Source organism: Cylas formicarius, unplaced genomic scaffold (assembly GCF_029955315.1).
Source record: "Cylas formicarius isolate icCylForm1 unplaced genomic scaffold, icCylForm1.1 PGA_scaffold_6__28_contigs__length_40554024, whole genome shotgun sequence".
Taxonomy (NCBI): domain Eukaryota; kingdom Metazoa; phylum Arthropoda; class Insecta; order Coleoptera; family Brentidae; genus Cylas; species Cylas formicarius.
The window spans coordinates 15,842,039-15,866,581 of record NW_026844347.1 but is presented as its reverse complement, the minus strand read 5'-3'; the positions used below and the strand labels follow the sequence as shown (position 1 = coordinate 15,866,581).

Sequence of the window (24,543 nt, the reverse complement as noted above, 5' to 3'; positions counted from 1 at the left end):
ACCAGCGGGGGCTACGCCCCCCCGCGCGGGTGGGGCCCTCGAACGACACGCGGGCGGACAAAGACAACGGTTTGGTTGGCACCACGGACGACGGTTTGGTTGGCACCACGGACAACGGTTTGGTTAGGTTGGTACCACGGACGACGGTTTGGGAGGTCAAGGGGAGTGGTCAATGGGCGAGTGGCCTTGAACCAATGGGGTGAGTGATCAATGGGCGAGTGGCCAGAGCACAAGAAGAAGACCCATGACCGAGTGGCCTATGGGCCAAGACGCTAAGAAGAAGAGCCAAAGCCTATGACCGAGTGGCCCGTGGCCGGGAAGCCAAAAAGTGAGGTTATGTGGGCCTGGATGTCCCTTTATTCATCTACTATAATTAATTCGTCTGCTTTATTTGGTCCATTCTCCTCCCCAATAGCAAGTTATTTTTCTAAAGTGCTAGCAAAAGCCATGTACAAACGAAAGATACAATTCTTAGAGCTAGAAGACATAATCTCAAATGTGCATCATGGTTTTCGTCCTGGGTGATCCAGGGAAACAAACAAATGAACTTGTCCGACATATTTATGACAAGCTCAACATCAGAGGGACCGTAGTTGGAGTGTTTTTCGATTTGTCTCGTGCATTTGAATCCTTAAACTTGGACATAAACGCAAAGAAGCTAGAATGCTTAGCCATAAGAGGGCCTCTCAAGGAATGAATCTTGTCATATATGATTCTTTAAAAGTCGTGTCTTCATGACTGTGGATGACACGTCCGGTTTCGTCTTTGGAAGGGATGCAAAAGATTTTATGGATGGTGTCTCTCTTGTCGTTGTGTAATGTGTGTGTGTGTGTTTTTTTTTGGCAGGTTTTTTAACAGAAGGAATAATGATTTTTATTATGAATATAAAATTTTTGTTGTCATTTGTATTTCCTTCCAGTTTTACTGTTACAATTACTTACTGCTTACTACTTATTGCGCTAATAACGAAATATTGAGCTTATTTATTTCAAAGACAAGTTTGTTTACAAAAAACGCCAGAGCCTGGTACCCACATGAAATGTGTTTACTTTAATTTGCTTTAATTGCAATAATTGGGCTTTTTGCTTATAACCAGTGAAAATAGTTATACCAGAGTTAAAAATATGGGGTATTCTACTTTTTATAAAACTTTTTGTTAAGTTGAACTAGCTAACGTTTGTGTGTGAAGTCAACAGCATGATTTTTTAGCTGTACGGGTTGCGAAAAAATTATTATTTTATATCTGGTTGTTTGTTGCTTAAAAAGTATTTTTTTATCTTCGAAAAAGTTCAAGAATCTAAAAATGTAATAACATACAGGGTGTCTCATTAAAAAAACGAAAGTTGATATACTTTACGAGTATATCTGCCAACACTGCATGTCCAAAAATATTTTACATAGGTAGCTTATATTCGCCCACCAACGAACATTTCAGATTTTTACCGGAAGTCGTTTACCATAAACGTCTAATAGGACACTCACTGTATAAGCAGGCACAAAGTAGAATGCGAGCCAGTTTCAGTTAAACTCTGAAGGAGGAATACAGTAATTTTGTGTAAATAGTATTACAGTAGCCTGTGGAAGTTTCTTTGAAAAATTTGTCAAAGTTGTAGATCTCAGAAAAACTTAAAAAAGGTGGAAATAATAGTCAATTTAGGAAACACCCTATATTTAATATATATATTTATAACACATTCACACAAACACGAAATTATTTTATGTACTTAGTAGAGCACAGCCATTATGATAAGTCGGTCGAGTACACCAAATGACGAAATATCAAACAGCTGTGTAGATTTTTGAGTCTTAGCAAAAGGCGGAACGCCTAAAATTTGGCCGGTTTGTACAAAACTGAAATTTCAACTGTACACAGAGTATAATCCAATAGGCCATAGAAATCTGGAAAGCAATCGGGTCATTACCGACGAACAAAAGACTGACACACCTAAAATTATATTTTGGTCAGTTTTTGTCTGGCCGCCAATTTAGAAGATATCGATATCGAAACCACACTTTACATGCTTTTCAAGCAGCCGTGTACATCTAGACACAATTCCGACATTCTTAACCGCTAACTTATGAAGAACTGAAGCGACGAACAAAAAAATATGAAAATAAAAAACGTAATTACAAGTAAAATAAAAGTAATAATAATAATTAAAAGCTCGATCTAAAATTTATTATTACTAATCCTAGAGCTAGGGTCTAAATTCTATGATAATGAGTTATAATACAGCTGTATATTTTAAAAAAATCTACCCCCTCCCGAAACTCATCATCATCGCTAAATGGTTAAATATAAAACATTTATAAAAGGGAGTATTAAAAACTTGTTTTGTTTTGCGCACATTGGACGATTGTATGTATATGTATAATCTAAATTCTCCTCTAAATTTCTAAATTTTAATATGGCAGTTTCCATGATTTTTTGTTTATTCATTTTTGGTCGAAAATCAGTATTCGATATTGCCGACCGAAAGTGGTCATTCGTTTATCAAAAGCAAAATCCATACAAAAATGTGCGTGGCGCCTGGCTAATCATTATTATTCTTCGACTGCGACTGCATCCTGTAACAAAACAAAATATTTAGAACACTCCGAACAATTCCTTATTAGAGAAAATTGTATATTTTTCCATACACAAGTTGGAGGCCTTTTGCGGTTTAGGATTCGTTATCAGAAAAAACAACATCGCAATATATTTATATAGTCTTTTTTTTGCGAAACACCCTGTATATAGGTCACGCAACTTTTATATATCTAAGGAATTATTAGACTTAAATTTATGAAATTTGGTATACGGGGGTTTGTAATTTTCCAAGGAAGACATAGGCGCCGTTTCCACATTAACGGTGTTAAACAACTTATGGACAAAACGAAAAAAGAGTATGTGGAAAAAAATCAACGAAGCTGGGACAAACTCAAAAAAAAATGTAGGGCGTTTTAAACGGTTTGTGTATGAAAACATAAAAAAGACAAAAATAAGAGAAATAAAAAGCACGACAGGACTAAGTACTAAAGATGAAAAAAAATGTCAGAAGAGTTCAACACATACTACTCAGAACTCAGAAAAACTTGACTTCAAAAATTGGAGAAGAAGACTGTAAGGCTTAATAGAAATTCAGAACACCCCAAAGGATCTTAAGAACAACAGCAACAGGTGTAATTGGATAAAAAAAAATGTGAACATTATTAACAATATCCAAAAGACAGCAAAAATAACAGCGGTATATAAAAAGGACTCATCAAATAACCTTAACAATTATATGTCAATTTCTGTCCTGTGTTGCACGAAAACTTCTGCAAACATACCCCAAAGATCGCAAACACTACACACAAATAAACAAATCAAAAAGTAAAAAAAAAGGTATTACCCAAGGGTCGGCCCTTGGACCTCTCCAGTATTTGTATACAAAACCCTCAATACTTGGGACTAACAGCAAGATATTTCGTTTTCGCTGGCGATGCAGTACTAGTTTTGTCAGCTACAAATAAAGAACTGCAAAAATGTGCAAATGAGGACTTAAATATTATTATTATATATGGTTGTGTTACAATAAGTTATTTATAAATAGAAATCAGACTGTACATATTATGATCATCAAACAAAAAAATAAACAAAACTGTGATATAAACTTGTTCCTGAACAATATTAACCTAAAACAAGTACAAAATTATAAATACTTAGGACTAATCTTAACAAATAAACTTGAGTGGGACATACATGTGAACCAAAGCATAAAAAAGTGCTCCTATCGCTGCTGTAATAAAACGGGGTACAAATAATTAAAAAAAATTCTAGAATTTTACTTTATAATAGTCTCATTACACCACATATAAGGTAAATGCTAAAGTGCTAATTTCACCTATCTACAAAATAAATTACAGAGAACTCAAAACAAAGCAGTAAAAACTATTTTTAAAATAAACCGTCCCACTTCAATAGAAATAGTGTATGAAGCAACAAAAATATGGGACATAAATAGTTACTTTTGAACAAACAAAATATATATATTCAATAAAAAATAAACTGTTAAAAAGTAACTTCGATATAAGGCAAGTGAAACAACTACATAGCTTAATACACATAGTGCAAGTGACTTTAGAATTAATTTTTCAAAAACTCTTTAAGTACAACGATCTCCATTATATTCAGACTTATGACCATATACCAAAAGTAATTGTTCACACAAAAATAATAAAACTATTTTGTCAGAAATTAAAAGTATTTTTGCCGTGACCGTTAAGATTTTTTACTTAAACTTAATAAGACTAAAACACCAAAATACCAAGCTTATTCTATAATTATTTTATTTTGCTTGTAATTTAAGGTAGCAGTGATTTACACTGTTTTGGAGTCAGTTATAAATAAATAAAAATAAAAAAAAATATTTTAACCGATAACAATAAAAACTATTTAAACACAAAGAAAAAATGTACTTATATTAATAAATGCCTGTATTCTTCTACTACTTGGCATTGTCCTAAGCGGTCTGTAAATTCCCATAGAAGAGAATTCGGTGTTATAGTAGTCATTTGCTCTTCTAACACTTCCATTATGAGGTGAGCCCAAAGACCAAAATTTAGGGGGTTTAAATCTGGTGAACGAAGGTTCGATCCACCGACTTGGAAACATTTGATTCAGGTACTTTCTTACATTTTGTGTATAATGTGCAGGTGCTCCATAATATTGAAACCATATGCGATAGTCAATCATCCCTATTTCGCCATTTCTGATGTTCGGATATAGCAAAGCAGCAAAGTTAATTGGGGAGTAACTTGCGTCCTTAAAAGGGCACAATATTTTTTACCGGTGAGAATGTCATTGATAAAGAAAGGCATTATAACATTTCCACCAATTATTCCAACCCACACATTGAGCATATCAGCTACGATGTTCAATCATTCAATGGGGATTTTCATTGGACCAATATCGACGCAATCGTGTCAATAAATAAAACCATTCATGAAAAGCCTCATCCGAAAAAAGATAACTTGAGAAATTTGAATAATGACTGACTGGAATTGTTATCAAGGCTAATTGTGTTGTCGAAGTTTGTGAATTATCTATAGATGATAAGAAAAAACATTTATAACCTCTTTATTGTTCGTTTTAATTTTTGGCCACCATGGGTGGTCCTTTACAAACTCAGTGTTTGTAAATTTTGAAACTAATCTGGCCACAGTTGACTTCGTAAGTTGACGTCTATTGACTAACCAAAAAATAACAAATGTTTCTCACATCATGGCGAACATGGGCTACCATTTTTTGAATGTTAAATGCAGACGATTGCTCATCAAGTTTACCAATTCGTTAAAAAGCATTAATTATGTTGTTCGTAAATTAAATTCTAGTTTATTAAATAAATTATTAATTATTTTGGATTTTTGTTATTCCTGCAAAAACGGTTGAATTTGGGTATAGGGTATCATACAAGAAAAATACTTAGAATTTTATGAAGAATTAAAAAAATGGAATAAAAATATTTAAAATAAGAGTTTGGTAGTTTAGGGAAAATCCATAAATGTGCTCAATTAGAAATAATAATTCTTGAAATATATAGCTGTTTTTGAGATATTGAGTCTAAATAAAAAATAATGAAAATAAAAATGGTTCCATTACCACCAATCCATTTAAATAGTTCCTTACAGGCAAAAATGGTGTGGTGAGGCCAGATAAGTTCTCGGTATTGCTGGAGTGGTAAGTATATTGCATTATTATTATTTTTAGATAGACATATAGAACTCAATTTTCATAAAAAAGAGGACAACATTTATTCACTATAATTTATATAAAAAGAGAGCAGCGCAGCAGAGAACCGCACATACATATAATTTGGTTAATTAGCGTCCCTTCACACAGAATAAAAATTAATTAATGTAAAAAATAATATACAGGGTGTTCAATTAAAAAAATATATGCTTGCTTCAAAACTAAAAAACGGTTAGAGCAAATAAAAAACAAACTACGCTAACGCTACTGGAATCTACGAAAAAATCCTATAAGTAAGTTTTTTAAACTCTTCAATAGCTCATAAGACAACGGAGATATGGGGGTGGTCCCGTAAATACTAAGACGGCAATGATAATTTTGTTGACAGCATCTTTCACAAAAAAAGTAGTGCAGTGTCGCGTAATTCTATCTTTATCTCATTATCTTTAAAAATTACTGAGATACTCCGCAAAAGCATCCAAAATAGGATGCGTTTTTAAACATGTATGGGGAATCTGCACCTCTTTGTTTACATGTGAAGCTCAGCTACTTATCGGAAATAACTCCTAAGATTTTTGCCTCGTCGACAATAGGAATATTCTTATCTTAGATTTGTATGTCGTTTGAACATCGAAAGTACTGAAAGCTTGGCCAACAATAAGTCGTAATTTATGGTGTTAGGCTTTGCTAAAATTATTGAACGAGCTAGTGCTATTTTTAAATAAATACGAAAGTTATAGACGAGACTAAAAGAAACAATTTAAAATTATTTTCAAATATGCAGGATGCTTTTTCAATTTTTTTTATTAAGCACCCTATACCTAAAATGTTTTGAGCTCTACACTTTTTGACAAAACAATTTGACAGTTTTCAAATCCTGTCAAAATATTAGAAAAGGCTGTGTTCAAAATAAATATCTGAACGTGAAAGGGCTACAGAGAATTAGTATAGTTCCTTCAGATAATAGCATTCGTTACATCTTAGAATCCGTAATGTTAATATTGCTTATAGTTCCGGAAAAAAACACTTCAAAACTTAGAACAAAACTGCAAAATAAAAAAAAAACTGTTTAATTAAGTTTCATGACCAACCCTTTGAAATGCTTTTCTTATCCTGTTTCATATCTTCTTTTGTTGTGGGGGCAGTTTTATACATCTGGTCTTTAATATATCCCCACAAAAAATAGTCCATCTTTGTAACCTCTGCTCTAAAGTCTAAGTCATCTTGAACGCCATTCACTGTATTCTCAAAAAAATTAATAAAATTATTATTTCCTATTACACGACCCCAAGCATTTAAAGACCATTTTTCCGGACTGTTTTTATGAAATGTCGATTAATTCGATTGATATTCTCATGTTGCTCAAAAATTCTTTCTTGTGCCCATTCACAAATTGTTGATCTAATTTAATAGTCATATTTATTGGGTGCTTGATGAATTATGTTGAAAGCACCTTATTTTTTTACATTTTTCGTAAACTAAGTAATACTTGAAATTCATTTTCTTCTGTCACCACAGTCTTGACTCATTCGTTCCTTTCACAAGCAACTCTTCGAGTTCAAGTAAAACGATTCATCAAATTCTCGAGAGTTCTTTTAGAGGACAGTGATCTATCGGGAAACTGTTGCTTATAAATTCCCGTAGTTAATAATTCTTCTCGCTAGATCCCAGTACAAAAATCATATCGGAAAATTCGTGGTTGAGTTGCAAGTTAAGCAACTAACAACAAATTAATTGGAAAAACTAATACAAAATTGGCAGGTTTCAAATAATTATTTATTTGCATCGTCAACTTACATTTGCAAGACAAACAGTATCTGAAAACATTATTTATAGTTCAGTAATATTTTGGGCTTTTTATTTTACTTGGCTTATTGCGAATGCTTCATAAAATTACAGGGGCATGAATACGTGTAATTAATGGAAGTAAAATATACATGGTGCGTCAAAAATTAATATTTTTCATTTAGACTCATCGATCTGAACTAACTTCAAGACAAATATAGGATAAATGACAGTAATTTTTTATAAAATTGTAAGCATAACAAAGTTACAGCTGTCGGAAATGGCGTCAAAAATATTGCGTATTAGCACAGAGCTTTTTTAACGGAAAAATGACCGTAAATCCGAAAACATTCGGTATAGACAGGCACATGAATAGTGAGAAGCAACAACGAAATTCATCTGATGCGGTTATTAATATAATGAGTCATTTTTATTCGATGTTAATATTTTTTAACTTAGTGACCCAATATTTTACAAACGACTTGTATATTGTAATTTTGGAGAAGTGGACCTATATGCAGGGTGTTTCATTTAAAAATATTGACATTATTTAAAAATATTACATGTTCAATGTACATTTTTTTTGTGATAACGAATTCTAACAATATAAAGTAAAACATATACCTTTTGCCTTTGAATTTTTTTAATAACTCATCAAATAACTGCTCTAAGTGGGGTATCAATACAGGAGCAGTGGCCATGTACATGTGTACCATTGGTTATGAATTATTCTTTTCATGCAACTACATGCTTATTAATTCTATATTTGGATAAAACTTGCCTTGGTAATTTCGCTAGGTTTATCCCCGGACTCTGGGCTAATCTCGGATTCCTTTACCGTTTCTGACACAATCTGAAATAGTAATTTTTAAATTAAATCAGCGCTCAAGAAATGTTCAGTTAAAAGTAAAGCAAAAACAACATTATTTTTGGGTAGGTATAACTAATGTAACATTATCGGGTCAGTAAAAAGTACCGCAACTCTTGATGATCTATCTCCAAAACTGCCAAAGCTGGAATGATAAAATTCAATGCCTTAAACACGCAGAATTAAAAAATGAAAACAGTAATGTTGTCAGGTTTTGGTATGATATTTGGGTGATTCCGTTCTAATTGTTACTTTTTTACTTAAAATTTCTAAGTTTTTAAAACAAGATGTTCAATAAAACTCAAGGTAGATGGCGCTCGATTCATATCAATTCAAATTCCAAAAATTTAAAGACAAAAAGTGATTTAAGCGGAATTCAGTGATAACAACTTAAAACATTAACCAAAAAAAGTGTTATTTTGTGAGTTTGATAATACAAATAAGAAGTTTTGAGGTAATTAGTTTCATCGCCATCATTTATTGCGACCAAAAAGTTAAGAATTTATAGATGAAATATGTTCGTGTTTATCTAATTAATAAAACAATTTCATTATTATATTATTAATTCACCACCAGTGACAACAAACAATACAAGACATAAAAAAGCACAGTTAAAACAGAATCACTCATTTATAGTTCTGGTAACCTTTTACTGATATACTTGTAAAGGCAACTTACTATGTTCAAAAACCTCCCAAATTCTAAGACATGTAAGGTAAAAGGTTCAAAAACCCCCAGTTATTAAATTTTATAGACCCAGTTTTGGAGATATTTAAAAGTTCCGGTAATTAACCTGGTACAATTTCAAATATATCCCCAATATGTATAGTATTTGTAAATAATTGACAAAAATTATTTTAAGAATGATTAGAATAATTATTTTTTCACTAAAATATCTTTTATTTGGATTCAATTTCCAAAAATCTGTGACATCTTTATTGTTCTATTCACTTATATTTTATTTATGCGGCAAAGCTTACCTCTGTATGGATGTCAATTCCCTGTTTAACACGCTCGAAAAGATTTATCAAGAAAAATTTCTGAAGTGGAGTTTAGAATGGGATAGGTATAGTATACATAGTATTTTTATAACAAAGTGATGTTCTGTATATTTTTGCATTTTCTCAGAGGACCAGAAACCCTCAAATTAGTGATGGATTATCAATTTTTTTTACTGAAAAAGACCTTTCCATACGTCAAAATGACGGTTTGTTTCGGTTTGTTTTTTTTATGGAATAGTGGGTCATGTGACACTTTATTTTCAAGACGTTTCAACATTCATTTTGAACACATTAGTTTAATTTACTATTATTATTATTAATTTATTTTTGTGGTTATTTTTTAAATTCTGCAACGTGACTTTGTTGTAAGTTAGTTATATAAAAAATCACTCAAATGTCTGTTGATGGCGATCAGGGTCTATTATAAAAAATCAAATTTTGTGACACTAAGAGTGATGTTAAATGCACCGCGTGAGACATCATTTAAAAGCATTTTTTTTTATTTATGAAAATATTGAATATGGCGCTCATAAGAAAATTAAAAAATCTATGGTGCATCTCGAAAACAAATGAACAAAATCTGTTTCCCTTTATGTCATCATATTCTTTTTAAAAAAAGTGTTCGCATAACGTACCAATTCCAAGATCTTAGTTAGCATATTTGTCAAAATAGAAAATGCAACTGTTGAAACGATTAATGCCGCAAAAAATTTGCGTTCAGAGTTCTTCTACAATTCTTTAAAGCTTTCCTAATTTAACCGACCCTGTATCTGCTATGGTTTCCGATATCCACATATATATATATATATATATATATATATATATATATATATATATATATATATATATATATATATATATATATATATATTATATATATATATATATATATACTTTTTTTAAAGCTAGAAACGGCTCTTTTAGCATTCCAAAACCATAAGAACATTATGCCAAAACATTTTGATTTTGATTTTTAATTAATTATACTTAATACATTAGATAAAATAAAATGGTAAACGATTTACATGCTATACCGGGTGGCACATAATTAAGAAGTATCTGATCAACGCATTTACTTTAAATTGTACAGAGGAGCTGCTCTATCGCTCTGAAATATTTTCAAGTATGCATTGTGCCGCCTCTATAACAACACGGGAATGTATTGCTTAGTTTAAATGGTAGATTCCACTCAAGAAATAAAGTATATTTTGTTCAGGTCTTCCAGTCATGGAAATAAAAAATAATTCTCTAGATATTTAAGCAATTTGGGTCCTTGGAAAATATTAATAGTTCCGTGCTTTAATTAAACAGAGAGCTGAAGTTTTTCAGACAGCTCCTGAAATAAATAATTAAACATACAATGCCTTTATTTAACTCTTAGTAAACATAATAACTGCAAAACAATACATAGGGGGTTGGTTTGGGGTGTTTAAAGTGCGTGTGCTTCTGTATTTGTGTATTTCTGATAATATATATTCAATGTGAACTATGGAGGTAGCATTTAATTAATGTGAGATTTTTTAAATATTCATACGAAAAAAATTAAAACCAAAAGGTAGACCATTGCCATTGAAGCAGCTGGTGTACGTAGAGGAAAAAGTTATACAGGGAAATTTAGTAAAGAAATTTACTCAAAACAAAACAAAATTTACAATAACAAGTTATATATTGTTTTCCCTGCTTACTTTTTGAGAGCATTTAAGTTTGAAAATAAAAAGACATGAAAATTCTTAAAGCCACATTGATAATTGTAAGGAATTTACGTTATTAGGGTCGATCAATACGAGATTCTGCTTATTGGGTAAATATACAGAAACAATGAAAATGTGTCAAATATTTAATCAGCTTTTGAATTGGCTCTTCGATGAGAATTATAAATTAGATACAACTTTAAATAATCACCTAAAAAAATCTTTTATATTTAAGGGCACTTCCAAAGAAATTCAGAATGATCTGTTATAGAGCATGCTTGGAGTCTGTGATGAACAAATAATTGGTGAATTTAATAATTCTCCGTTTTTGGTTAAGATGTTAGATAGCACATACGAAAGAAACACGGAAGAACAAAATCCAGTTAAGTGAGAACAAAAAGTAACTTTTTAGACCAATGCAATGCACAGTTCATAGCTAGGTAACAAAAACTTGACTATTTGTACTCTAGCTCTAATCTGACAAGTATTTACGAAGAACCGTTTTAAACCAGGATAAATTACAGTATTGCAAGTAAATGAACAATGGAAAAGTGCAGTTTGATCGCTAGGAATAATATACTTGCCGTCATGCCTAGTATTTTCTGTGTGAAAATTGAAGCCTTTACACAATTTTGAAAACAAATATTGAGGGAGAGAAGACTTATTAATTTTATATGTTTCGAATGCCACAACTAAAATTTAAACAAAAATTTTGAACTTCCTGAAAACTCGCTTTGTCTCTATTGTGAAGGGCAGACCAATACGCCACATCACATAACCCAGAAATGAGAAAAGGAGTGAAACGCACACTTTTAATTTAACATCATTACTGCGGCAGTCTATGTGTATACATAGCAACTTCAATTGAAAATAAAATTTTTGTAATAGCACTGCCACATGGGTCGGAATCTTAAGCCGGATCAGGCAATGTTTCCATTTTAGATGAAACAGACAGGGTGTTTCAAACATCAGATTGTGTACGGAAGTTATAGAAACATGGTGCATTGAGTTCTCTTAAATAGCAAAGCAGTTTCATTCAATTTTAGTTGGCAAGACTATGTTTTCCTGGCAGAAGATTCATTTTCCTGTCAAGTGCTGAAGGCCTTTTTGCGAACAGGTCAGAAAAGGCACACTCCATTAGAATGAATTAGGTTCCTATAATTAAAGCGGATACAGAAAAAGGACAAAATGGTGGCTCGGATACGTGGGATACGAAACTGACGTGGTAAAGTGACGCTTTCCGCATGCTAGATCAGTGTGTACTTAGGTGTTTTACAGACGGGAGTAGAAAAAAAAGTTTGCCGAACGTGTTGCATACTATTTTTTCTATGACTGTTAGTTTTGGAGAAGATTTTTAGAAAACAACACGAATACATTCACTGACATAACCGTCAGAATTGGCCAACGTCAAAATTAAGGCTGAGGAGTAATATCTCGGAAACGTCCGAAGTGACTCGGATCCGTGAGAAACGAAACTGACGTGGTAAAATGTGTATAATTAGGTATCTTATAGAAGGGAGTAGTAAATAGTATAATATGCAACAATTGTGGTAAACGGTATTTGAGTCACGAGTTTACCTGGCACGAGCGGAGCGAGTGTTTAGTAAACGAGTGAGTTAAAAAGTTTACCAAACGTGTTGCATACTGTATTTTTTTACGACCGTTAGTTTTTGGATACATTTTCGCAAAACAACAGAAATAAATTCACTGACATGACCGTCCGAATTGACAAACGTCAAGATTCAAGCCGTGCGGTAAAAACATCCAATTGCTCCCAAACTCGTGCTGTAATTTCCCGCAAATGTCCGAAGTGGCTCGGATTTGTGTAAAACGAAACTGACCTGGTAAAATGACGCTTCCCATACGCTAGATCGGTATTCATTCCTAATTATCGAGATTGTCATAAAATAGTAGATTATGCAACAACAGTGAACGGCATTTGAGTCACGAGTGTTAGCCAAAACACATGCGTGGCTAAATGGGTATACGCAGCAAATTGTCCCAAGAAAAGATTTTTTAGTAGAATGGTATTTAGTGGTTTAAGTAAATGTTTGAGCGAAACAGGACGAGATCATCCTAATCCAGTGAGCAGAAGACATCGACGAGTTAATCTCTTTGCTTATGTCCACATTATTCTTTATTTAAGCTTAAGAATAATAAATTTGGACTTGGAGTTTAGTAAAACATGGGTACGCAGAAAATTCAAACAAGTCGATAGAGTGTGAACGTCTGGTGTGGAACTTCGGATGATCGAATTATATATAAATTTATTATAAAAAAAAGCTTCTTTACAAAGGAGAAGCTGCAACACGACTGACTGATGTCCAGCATACTTTTCCTAAGAAGTTCGGAATTTTTTAGACAAGACTTATCGAAACCGTTGGATAGGAAGGGACAGGTTTGTTTTCGTGGCCTGGCAGATCGCCAGACCTTACTATCCTATGGGGTAGAATTTCTTGTTCTGCTGTCGTTACCAATGTTTACTTTTTATGTTTGGGTGGTTATTAATTTATAAGCTTTGCATTAGATTAGGATACAGATATTGTTCAATCTGGTGCAGCCTCGTGTATACAGTGCCCTCCTGAATGATGGGACCCCCGTTTTATTTTTTGCACCTTTGTATATAGCATGGTGAAATTTGGCATACACCTACATAATTAAAATGTCTCGTTTTTGACATAAAAACAATATGTCGAATTGACAGCAGGGCGCTACTTACAAGTATTTTTTTAATGGTGAGAGGGGGTCGTGTGATACCTTGTTTTAAAGGTCTTTTCACGTTCTGTTAATATAATAATAATAATAAATATGCAGTAAGGAAGAGGCGAAGTCTAGCAACAGCTACTCCACTTAACCTCTTACTTGCTTAAATTAAAAACTAAATAGGAACTTATAATTACATTGATAAATTAAATATAGCACAACAGATAAATGTAATAGGAATATGGAACAATAGAAAGTTATTAAAAGTAAAAATAAAAAGAATAACATTGAAAATCAAATTATTTGAGAAATTTGCAATTTCAACCTGAAATATTTTTTAAAGAATTTAATAGAATGTGATTTTACTGAATCGGGGATACTATTAAAAATTACTACAACGTTATAAGAAAGTGATCTGCGGAACAAAGACGAGATCGTGGCAGTGTGTGAGTGATTGACTGATTGAACATTACGAAAATGTAATTTAGCTCGCAAGTAGGACGGATTACATGTGTTAACAATTTGGAGAACGATAGACGCCAAAAGGTACTTGAAAGTACTGTTAATTTTTAGACAGTTAAGTTCCTGGATTTTGTGGGAAATCCTATCAAATTTACGCAAGCCGAAAATAAATCTGCAACAGCTGTTTTGAATTTTTTGGAATCTATATTTATTAATATTCTCAAGACATGGGTAATAGAGGACTAAACTATAGGTCACAATAGAAAGGACAAGTGATTGAGCTAAAAGTTTCCGTAAACTGAAATTAAGGACAGTTTTATGCCTGTATAAATGGCGCAAAACCAAATAAGACTTTTTTACCAACAAAGATACATATTCCACGAATCTAAGTCTACAATCAAATATAACACCAAGGTTTTTATTAAAATTCACAATGTTAGATTTAGGAGAAAAGAACATTACACTACATTTTTTAGCATTAAGTTGAAGATTCGTATACCAATGGCGAAAACATTTGATTTGTCAGCTTGTCTGCAGAAATGTTTGTATTTTGGGGGAGTTCGTAGTTTTAATGCTCTCCCCGAGGAGATTCAAAATGGACGCAGTTTAAATGTATTTATTAAAAAAAGTATACAAATATTTGAAAGATTTTTGCGTAGCTAGCTGAGAATATACTTTGATTTTTTTTTATTTTGTACTGAGTAGCCAAGTGATTAGGAACTTGTTCGGGAAGTCCGAACAAATAAAATAAATTCTGAATACGCTACACGTTAAGCACGCTGGCAACCCGTGACAAACTGAAATGAGCGATGCGAAGAAGCGTCTCCGGTTTGCTGGCGATTAATAGTATCGTTCGTTTTTATAAAGATTTTATTAATTTTCCGATTCGTAAAGTGAAATCTCGTTCCTGCGTTACGTTAAGTGTGTGTTATCTAAAAATGATTATATTTTTAATTATAAACGCAAGGAATACCATGTTGGCGATAATTAGGTCACTTCATTAAAACTTTTTGGCTTTTGAATTGCCCGGACGTTGCAACCGCAATAGAACTTATTATTATTACTTTCATTATTAATAATTTTCCAATACCCAATAACATACCACTTACCATACCATACGCCCTTACTGGAAACCTGGTATAAGGGAATTGTTACAAATCACATCAAATTAAAGAAGCGTCTTTTAGTAACAAACAATGTTAGTGTGGAAGAAACGCAAATGGATTAGCATAAACAAATCCACCGAAAATCTTTTGCGTTAGTAACAAAATCCATCCAGGTTTCATCATCCCCAAATAGGTACAAACGTCACACACGCGCACCAAGTAAAGCAAAAAGTGACATCCCTCGATAGCGGGAGAAAGAAGAGTCACTTTGTCGCCTCACCCGGCCCGCCCACTACTGACTGGCGGCCCCCGTCTATTATTCACCTGTTTCGTCGGTCCTGGTGACAGTTCGGCGGTCACGTGTTCATCTGCGGGTGACGATGCCTGCGATGGAAGCCCGTTGGCGTTTCCGTTCGTCAGGGGGACAACGTCGGGATCGGAGTCTAACGGGGCGATAGGTTCGGGAACGGAATCGACGGGCGGAAGAGACATCGGTTCCGGTAAACTTTCCGACACCGGTTCCGGGAGACTCGGAAGGGATTCCGTCGAAATATCCTGCAGGGAATCGGCAGGCGCTACCGCTTCGGACGTGTCTTCTTTTAACTCGGCCGGAGGGGTAGAAGTTACCGCCTCCGGTGCTGGAGTTTCGGAAATATCTTCCTTTTCGACGGGAGGAATAACGACTTCAGACGCACTTTCTTCCTTCGGATCGGTGACGGGGGGCGTAGGGGGGGATACTTCCGCGAGGTTTTCGCTAGTGTCTTGGTCTTGAGAGGTATCCCCCGTTACGGAAACGACTTCCGGCTGGTGTTCAGCAGGAGGGCTCTCCGAATCTGCCGCAGGAAGTGGGGAATCTACGGGTGGAGCGGAAACTTCCGAGACGGCCGAGGGAGCCGGCGGCGGAGTGCTCCGTTCTTCGTCAGTCTTAACGGGTGGGGGTTCGGGCACGGGAGTTTCAACGACCCCCGAAATCAGTTTAACCTCTTCGGAGGGTATTTCGGGGGGTGGCGCGATGTTTTCTACCGCGGGCTCCTGAGGCACTTGGCCCGCGGATAGAGCGGTTTCGGCTTTGGTGGACTCAGCGAAGACCGTCACCGGGGATGGAGGATTGGAGGCAGGCAATGGAGGGGGCGCTTCTTCGGTACGCACCTCTTTGGCGGACTCTGGGATTCCTTCGGGTTCGGATTGTGCGACCGCCTGGGGTTCCTCCATGGCTTCCGATTCCTTCGGGACTCCCACGGCTGCCGCTTCGGATTGTGCAGGTTTGACTTCCGATTTGACATCGGCAGATTCCTCCGGGATGGCGGGTATGTCGGCGGGTTTCGCGTCCTCTTCGGCTTTCGCGGGCTCGGATGGCGTGGCGGCCTTTTCCTCAGCGTTCTGGAACCACAAACGATATGACTAAATATTAATGACCGTCGAAGCAATATGTTATAATCGAGGACGTTTGAGTGCGCGTGTGCGCTTCAATGGTTACGTGGGAAGTATTCGATTCAATTGTTTCGTGGACGTCAGTATTGATCGATGATTGCGTTAATCGCTTATAAGCGGGTGTACTTAGGCGAGGTTCAAAAGAGAAATTAGACTAACGACAGATGACAAAAACCAAAAATAATCAATTAAAACCGTTTGTCAAATACGCATCGCTGTCCGTCACTACGCCGAGCATCGAAATGTAGCGTTAACACGACTTGACGTGTCCAATAAGGAACTTGTCCATTTTTTTATATATAAAAACACATTGCACCAAATATTAACCCTTACATCTGGCAATACTTGTTTCACAATAAATAGTTGACGCAGGAAAGTACACGTCACGTTACGAGTATATCAGCCATTTTAAGCATTTCCCACTATTTCTTACAAAATTTGCATCGTTAGACTCGGGTCTCAAGTGTTTAATTGCCAATTGTTGTATTTATTATGGAAACTACACGTTATAAATACAGTATCGTTTCTTTTTGTACTAGTCCAACTGCGACAATCACTAAAAGCATGCAGAAGAGATGTAGGGGATTATTCTAAGAGCACAAACATTCACGCATGTAAAAATTATATCAATGAAAGTGTAAATATAAATAACTAGGTTTGGGTAAACTTGTTACTTTGTCAGTAAATTTATTGCATACATACTTAAATATAAAAAATATATACATTAATTTTATTTAGATATAGGTAACTAACTATCTTGTAAAAGTATTAGTTAGGTGCCAATTATTTATATTGAATAAATATTTGACTATGTATATTTTCTTTGTTTCAAATTGCGAAAGATATGGATAATTATGTACACTTTAAACTAATGGGTGGTAAAAAATAATGAAACCTCATGTATTTCCTCACATTTGTAAATGTCAGCCAAACAGAAAAAGAACATTTTTAATACGGCAAACTAGTTTCAGTCCTCAAACCAGTGACATGGCCATGGACGTGGAAAGTGCAGCTTCTTTGCCACAAACAAGTGTTTCGTTAAAAAAGGATGTTTGCATGGTGCCGACCTGTAATGTTTAGAAGCAAGTAGTGTAATGTAAATTAAATTTTTTGCGTTAGTTTGTTTCCAATTAAATTTTATCATGAAGTAATTTTTTTATGCTCAACAATAATGAAGTTGCAAAATACGCCCAGGTTACTTGGGCCTTGGGATTACCTTATTATTATGTACTCCATTTGCTTGTAAAATATTGTAAAATAGATTCTAAGCATATATTTTTGAATTAAAAAAAAGAACCGGGAGAAAACTTGCTTAGGAGATGATTTTGGAATAAGCGAGAAAAACCATCATAAATTTTGTTTCGGGAGGTTTTGAGGGTCGAGTCTCAGGACACAGTTATTGTGGAACATAGTGGGTTTTTGAACATATTGAACATTTATTAGTAGTTAAAGACCGTCTTCTAGTTAAGCCCTCAACTATTTCTAGTGGTACAAAACCCAGAAGAGATGAAGTTCGTGAAACAAAAAGAATAGCTAGTTTGAGAATACATGTTGAAAAATGTATTCGTAGGTTAAGAGAATTTTCATTTTTAGCGCCTCATGCCTACATGGACAATAAATTATTACGATATACTGATAATATAATCAGGCATAATTTTTTTATTATTATTATATATGAAAATAACTAAATACCACGAAATACAACGGACTGATGTCACAACTAATGGAAGGCGTTTTAAGACCGGGTAAAATTATTCAAATTTAAAACCTTTATTTCTAGGTAATTTAATTGTGATTGGATTTTTTCTCTTTACAGGAACTTCATATGTTCATATGTTATCTTACAATTTTAACTGTTTTTAGATGATTTTATTTTTTGAGCAGGTGTTCGTCGGTGGGTTTTTCAACGCGACAAAATACGCCTGTGATATTTGAATTTTTTTGTTTGTACTAGATTAACGAAGGTAACGAAGGAGAAATGTTGTGGAACACCAGTGTTTTTGATTTTATCGGTTAGTTATTTACTGGTTAAAAGGGTTCGGGTTGACAACAGGAAACTTGAACAATTAATATTATTAGTTAGCGAATATGAAGAGATATATGATATGAGCAACCAAAAATTATAACAATCAGTTGATGAGGGTCAACGTATGTACGCAGTATCAATGATGTTTTCTTTAATGCTAAAAGAAATGGTTTATCTGTTGAAAAACTGTCCGAACTGCTTGTACTAAACATTTCAATCGTATCGCTTCGACTTGAAGCTTATATGTGAATTCACATAGCTAGATTAACGCTTTGTCGCAAAACCAAGTGCACGGCGAGGCGTATAGGAGAACCGGACTTAATTTTAAATTCTTTTGGAATGCTGGATAATAAAATGATAACAGGGATAAATTTAGGTTCAAACACACAAAAAATTACGATACAGGTATTTAGATATATAATAAAAAAATAAAATACAATTTATTTTAAATTTAAATTTCGACTATACACACAAGGTGGTTCAGTAGTGTGGCAAATTACAATATCTAGGGTTGTAAAGTTGACCGGACAATTTTTTTTGTGTCCATTAAGAAACGAAATAATTTTTAAAATACCATTAAATTTATATTTATTTATTTATATTATAGGTAAATTGGGCGTCACAAATACGTAATAATTTATTATAAAATACGCATTTCTATTAAATAATAATAGATAACAGTCTACAATTGCAAGATGTTATTTAAATATTTTTTGACCGGTCAATTAAGAAGTGGTCAATTGAGGGTCAATTGACCAGTCCCAACACTAACAATATCTCACAACATCGAAAGCCAAACATTAAAAAAAGAATCTATTTTATAGTAGTAATTCAAAGATATTTTTGAGTCGGGTTGACAATTCGATTACTCTTATTACGAAACCAAGTGAACATACACATTTTGAAAACAGTTTCCTATTCTAATTATTATTTCGTTTTTTGTCGTAGGTTTATTATTTAGGTTATAAAAACAAATATCTAATTTTCGACTCTTTTCTATAAAATATCCAATCATAAACCGATCGAGCGTGAGCTAAGTGCCACATTAAGATGTCAGCCTCCTGAACCACCGTTTAATAAGCGATACTTTGGTGACGAGATTGTTTTGGCGAAACGAGGCGGAGTGGGTACTTAATAAAAAAATAAATAAAAAATGTAGTTAACGTGTTGCTTACTATACTTTTTACACGACCATTGTATATTTTTGGAAAATGGAATAAATTCAATGAGAGACGTGTAACATCTTCACAAGAATTCATAAACATCAAATCATCAGCTGTGAATAAAGTCTCTCGAAAATATCCGACCGCTTTCCAACCCTCTAGAAAAATTTTCAAATCTTCAAAACATCAGTGACATATCGTGATGTTGACTAGATAACTCTCTCGGATGCTAGAATGAACCGAATGAATGAATAAAACCCTCCTGACAAATCTACAGTGTGTCCAAGATAAAGATGTCTATCATGGGGATATTGGAAACCATATGAGATACAAAATCTACCGATTTCGTGTATATATTTTTTCTGGTGTGCTACTTTTTAAGCTTTACAAGATAGCGTTGAGTGATTTTAAGTACAACATTTCGTTCCGTTTATTAAATTCTCAATGTGTCGAGCTCAAAAAGTGACCCTTATTTTTCAAATGTCCTTCGGAAAATTTTAATTTTTTTGGCGTAAGTGATGGGCTTTTTTTTTGTTTTCCCAGCAGCACGTTATAAACCTTTAAATTATGCAACTTTTTTTAATTAAGCATCTCTTATAGTTTCCAATATCTTCGTGATAGAAGTGCTTTTCTTGTACATACAAGCTTTGTCAAGATAAATTAAAAGGTTTTGGAGTAGGCATTTAAGAAAAAAATGTTTTTTCCTATACCTGTCATCTTGAAAATGAGGTACGAGTTTTGAAACACCCAGTAAAGACCGTAAATTCAGTAAAATTGTTACACCTACGGGCTTGTAACTAAATTTTACACATTACTTGGTACCACTTTTTTTTTTTGAAAATATTGAATATCCCTCCTCAATATTTTTTTATGTTGGTTTCAGAAGTATTCACTATAGGTATAGGGCCTCTAATTATCTAGCAGATATATGACAATTAGCCACCGATCAGCTAAAAATAAGGTTTTATTTTCTAAAACGATATATGCCCCTGTAATACGCAGCATTAGAAACTCATTTTTTCACGGGGTTTTTCAGTTTTTCTCTACCGGTTAGTACATGATATCAATCTACGGACTAAGCCTCAGATGCTTACTAGGATAGTTGAAAGGGTCACAGACACTGGAAACTTGGCAGATGACAAACGTTTAGTCCTAATCTCCACATGAGAAAAACTGATGATTATAGTGGATTTAACTAGTCACTGTAAGGAAAACTGTCCTATTCAACGTATTCACACTTCATTTTTGTAGGTTACTTTATACCAAGAGAACTTTTGTAAGGGAATTTTAGGAAATGAGTTAAGCTATTCGTGCGGTCATCGGAGGTTTTTACAATTTAAAAAGTATACATCATTGGAAACGTGTGAAAATAAACAATATCTTTTTTCACACAAACGTAGTCAGATGAACGATGATCACCAGGGACGATTAAAGTGATTGCAGTAGCGAAAATGAAAACGAACCCAAAGGACTATTGTTGTGAAAGCAATAATGTGGACTAAGAGATGGCTATACATTCTTGACAAACTTGACCATTTGGGTGAGTACACCCATATTGTGCCTTGTGTCAAACATTTGTTCGATGTGAAAAATTCAGGAATAGATGATTCTTTTAACCTCGTTATCTCTTTCCTTTTCGCTATCGATCTCCGGAATCCTGTCCCCGGGTTAGGCATATATCAAATATAACCTTTCTTAAAATTTAAAAGTAGTAGGAATAATTAGTATTTAGTAACTATGACGGTAAATCGCATCGGCACTTCGACACAATGTTCTGATATTAATTGCTTTAAAACATCGAACGCATCTTTTATTTCGTTCAATGCGTTATTTCATCTGTAACTATGTTAAGAACAAATACCTATACACCACGAGAGACGAGTTTATTGTACTGCCAATGTTATTAATAGACCCGAGATCTTTAAGTGGCATAATGGCATATTTACTTTACGCAAGCGTTATCGTCGCATATGACATGTCTGTTTCTCGTACTTATAGTCAGTGGCAGGGTGGTCCTAGATAGTCAACATAGAAAAGTTAGTATCTAAAATTTAACAGACAAAATGTCACACAGGGATAGATATATAAAATAATAATAACACAATAAAGAAATAAATTAAGAAATGTACATATTGAGGTCAAACATTAATTTATATATTTATATAAAATTCTTCCACTGAAGAGTAGTTTTTATTTAACAAAAAAGATTGTAATATTTTTTTAAAACCTTTTGTTTCGAGGTCTGCCGTACAGTTGCTATTATCTTGAAAACGGTAAGTGGTATTTTTGGTAAGTTTTTATTATTAATGTTATATTCATTTTTTCGCATCTCTTAATGATATCTTTGTTATGATTCTTTTGTGAACATTATTAAAGAATAGAGAGAGGAGAAGTCAATAGAATGTGTTTTTTAAAAATATTCTCTACAAGAGTCTGAGTCTGCAGGTCATTGATCTGATGAGCTTTTTTATAATTATTTTTCCAGAATAATTTGAACTTACCCCAAATACTACTCCGCAAGTAATATAAAAGATATAAATTTTCTACAGAGTCTGGGTATCTTATATTTTTTAATACAAAATATTGCGAGTTTAATTTGACTGTCAAGTAATCAACACATGTGGGCCCATGTGAGTTTTTGGTAAGTGAATAATCCAAGAAATTTTGTTGCACCAACGATTTTGTAACAGTTTTTAGTAGAATGCTGGAATTCGTTATCCCATCTTTGGCGGCAAATTCCATTTCCACGGATTTATTGCTATTTAATTCGATACCGCTGCCTATATACCATTTTGACAGTGACCTCTGTGAAAACTAAGTTGCTACTGACAGATTCTATTTCTCAAGGTGTTTAATAAGCCAAAAAAAAAGAATTTTCAAAAATCTAATCAAAATGATTTTGTAGTGCCGGTCTCCTTTGATTTTATATATTGGGACTATTTTTGATACATTTTATACTGTTTAAAATTTATATTTATAAATTATACAACACAAATGCAAAAAAATTAAGGGTCTGATTCCTTCATTAAAATAAAGGGGTAGTTTTGTTAAATACCCGTTGAATATAATCACTAGCAAGATATCACCTTAAACATTTGGTGATAAAATAATTATATTCTTTAATCATATCACAATCTTTTATTTTTGAAAATAAATGTAAGGGGATTGAATTAGACTATTTCTATTATTTTTCTTAATTGAATTTAATAAAAAACTTAGGGAATGATATAAAGATTTTTTTTTATTTCATACTTGAGTATGTTTATATCATAATCGATAAATGTTGGCACAAAATACAAATAACTATTTTACAGCACCCAAATAGGTTGTTTTTTTGTCATGCAAAGCTGTATATTTAATTTTTTAAAATAATAATTTTTATTTGTTTTATTTTATAGTGGTTAGATAAATGTCGGCTTTTTCATCTTCCTCCCAAAATGTTGACGAAAATCTTTGACGTCTGGGCAAAACCAAACACTTAGACCAAAATTCCGAATCCGAGTTTTTAAATGATCCAATTTTTTAGAAATTAATTCCGCTTCGACCGTCGTGCGAGAAATTATTTTGTGGGTAAGTTCGGTTTATAGGGAACTACTAAGCAATTAAATCATTGCACTTCCTTGCGATTCGTGGTTAAATTCGATGATTCATAAAGATCGTTAATATTTAGTCAATCAACACACCCACAACAATTATTGATAAAAAAAAATGGCAAAAAAAACTCAACAAATAATATTAAAAAATGCTGTGCAAGACCATGCGATAAACGAAATACAAATACCTCGCATAGAAACAAAAAAGCAAAACGATACGAGGCACAAGGCAATACGGAAAAAGTGAGCAAGTGGTGTATAGGTACCCTGCGTTTATATTCCAAAGCGATCACACAAAGCCTGGCCAAAACGGCAAGCGCTAGACCGAAGGCACAGCAGGAAAGTAGCTCCGCCCGCTGTAGGCAACCCCCTACTACAGCCGCCCACCAACTGCCCTCTAAAGTGGTTACCTGCTGTTGCGGGGTTTCCATCGCTTTCGCGTCGGATCACCACAGAAAGAAAAAACACCGGCACCGAATTTCCTATTTATTTTAAACGTGCGTTCGCGGACCTCGAAACAGGGGATACACACTGAGCTTCCTTCTCACGGGTTCGTCTTGTATATTGGCAGCAGACAGACGCAGGACTGAATAGGAGTCACGGCCACGGCCGGTATTTATAGGTGGCCTCAGTCCCGCCTCCGTGACCGCCGTCGCTAAGCAGTACCGTAACAACCCCGTGCGTGTGTGAAGTACGGCGTTTCGATTGCAAAATACAGACAGATCGGGGGGGACCGTCTAGTTAGTCCGGGCGCTGGAGGTACTTGAGTGTGAGGACATAGCTTAAAACATGAGGGATATGAATCTAGCCTGCCCAATTTTTTATTATTCAGCCTGCAAAATCAGTGGAGCGGTGCCTCAAAGTTATTTTAATCGTCATTATAGTTAAAATTGATAGTTTTTTAATACAAATAAAAGCGACAAAAAGTTACTCGATAAAATAAGAAACAATAATTACAGTAATAACCAATACTTATTATTAAAAAAAAAATGAGCTATAAT

General features: G+C 34.0%; 1 protein-coding gene across 2 annotated transcripts in view; it reads right to left on the bottom strand.

Moving 5' to 3' along the window:
• Positions 1–1,652: 1,652 nt before the first annotated feature.
• The window catches only part of LOC132703615 (A-kinase anchor protein 200), a 143,860-nt gene continuing 120,969 nt past the window's right edge, over positions 1,653–24,543 (bottom strand). For both annotated transcript variants that reach the window (XM_060672977.1, XM_060672976.1), the window contains exons 4-6: positions 15,654–16,709; positions 8,280–8,351; positions 1,653–2,568 (exon numbers count right to left, since the gene is read on the bottom strand). In XM_060672977.1, coding sequence (XP_060528960.1) covers positions 2,545–2,568; positions 8,280–8,351; positions 15,654–16,709 — 1,152 coding nt within the window. In that variant the 3' untranslated portion in view covers positions 1,653–2,544. The remainder of the gene's footprint in view (positions 2,569–8,279; positions 8,352–15,653; positions 16,710–24,543) is intronic.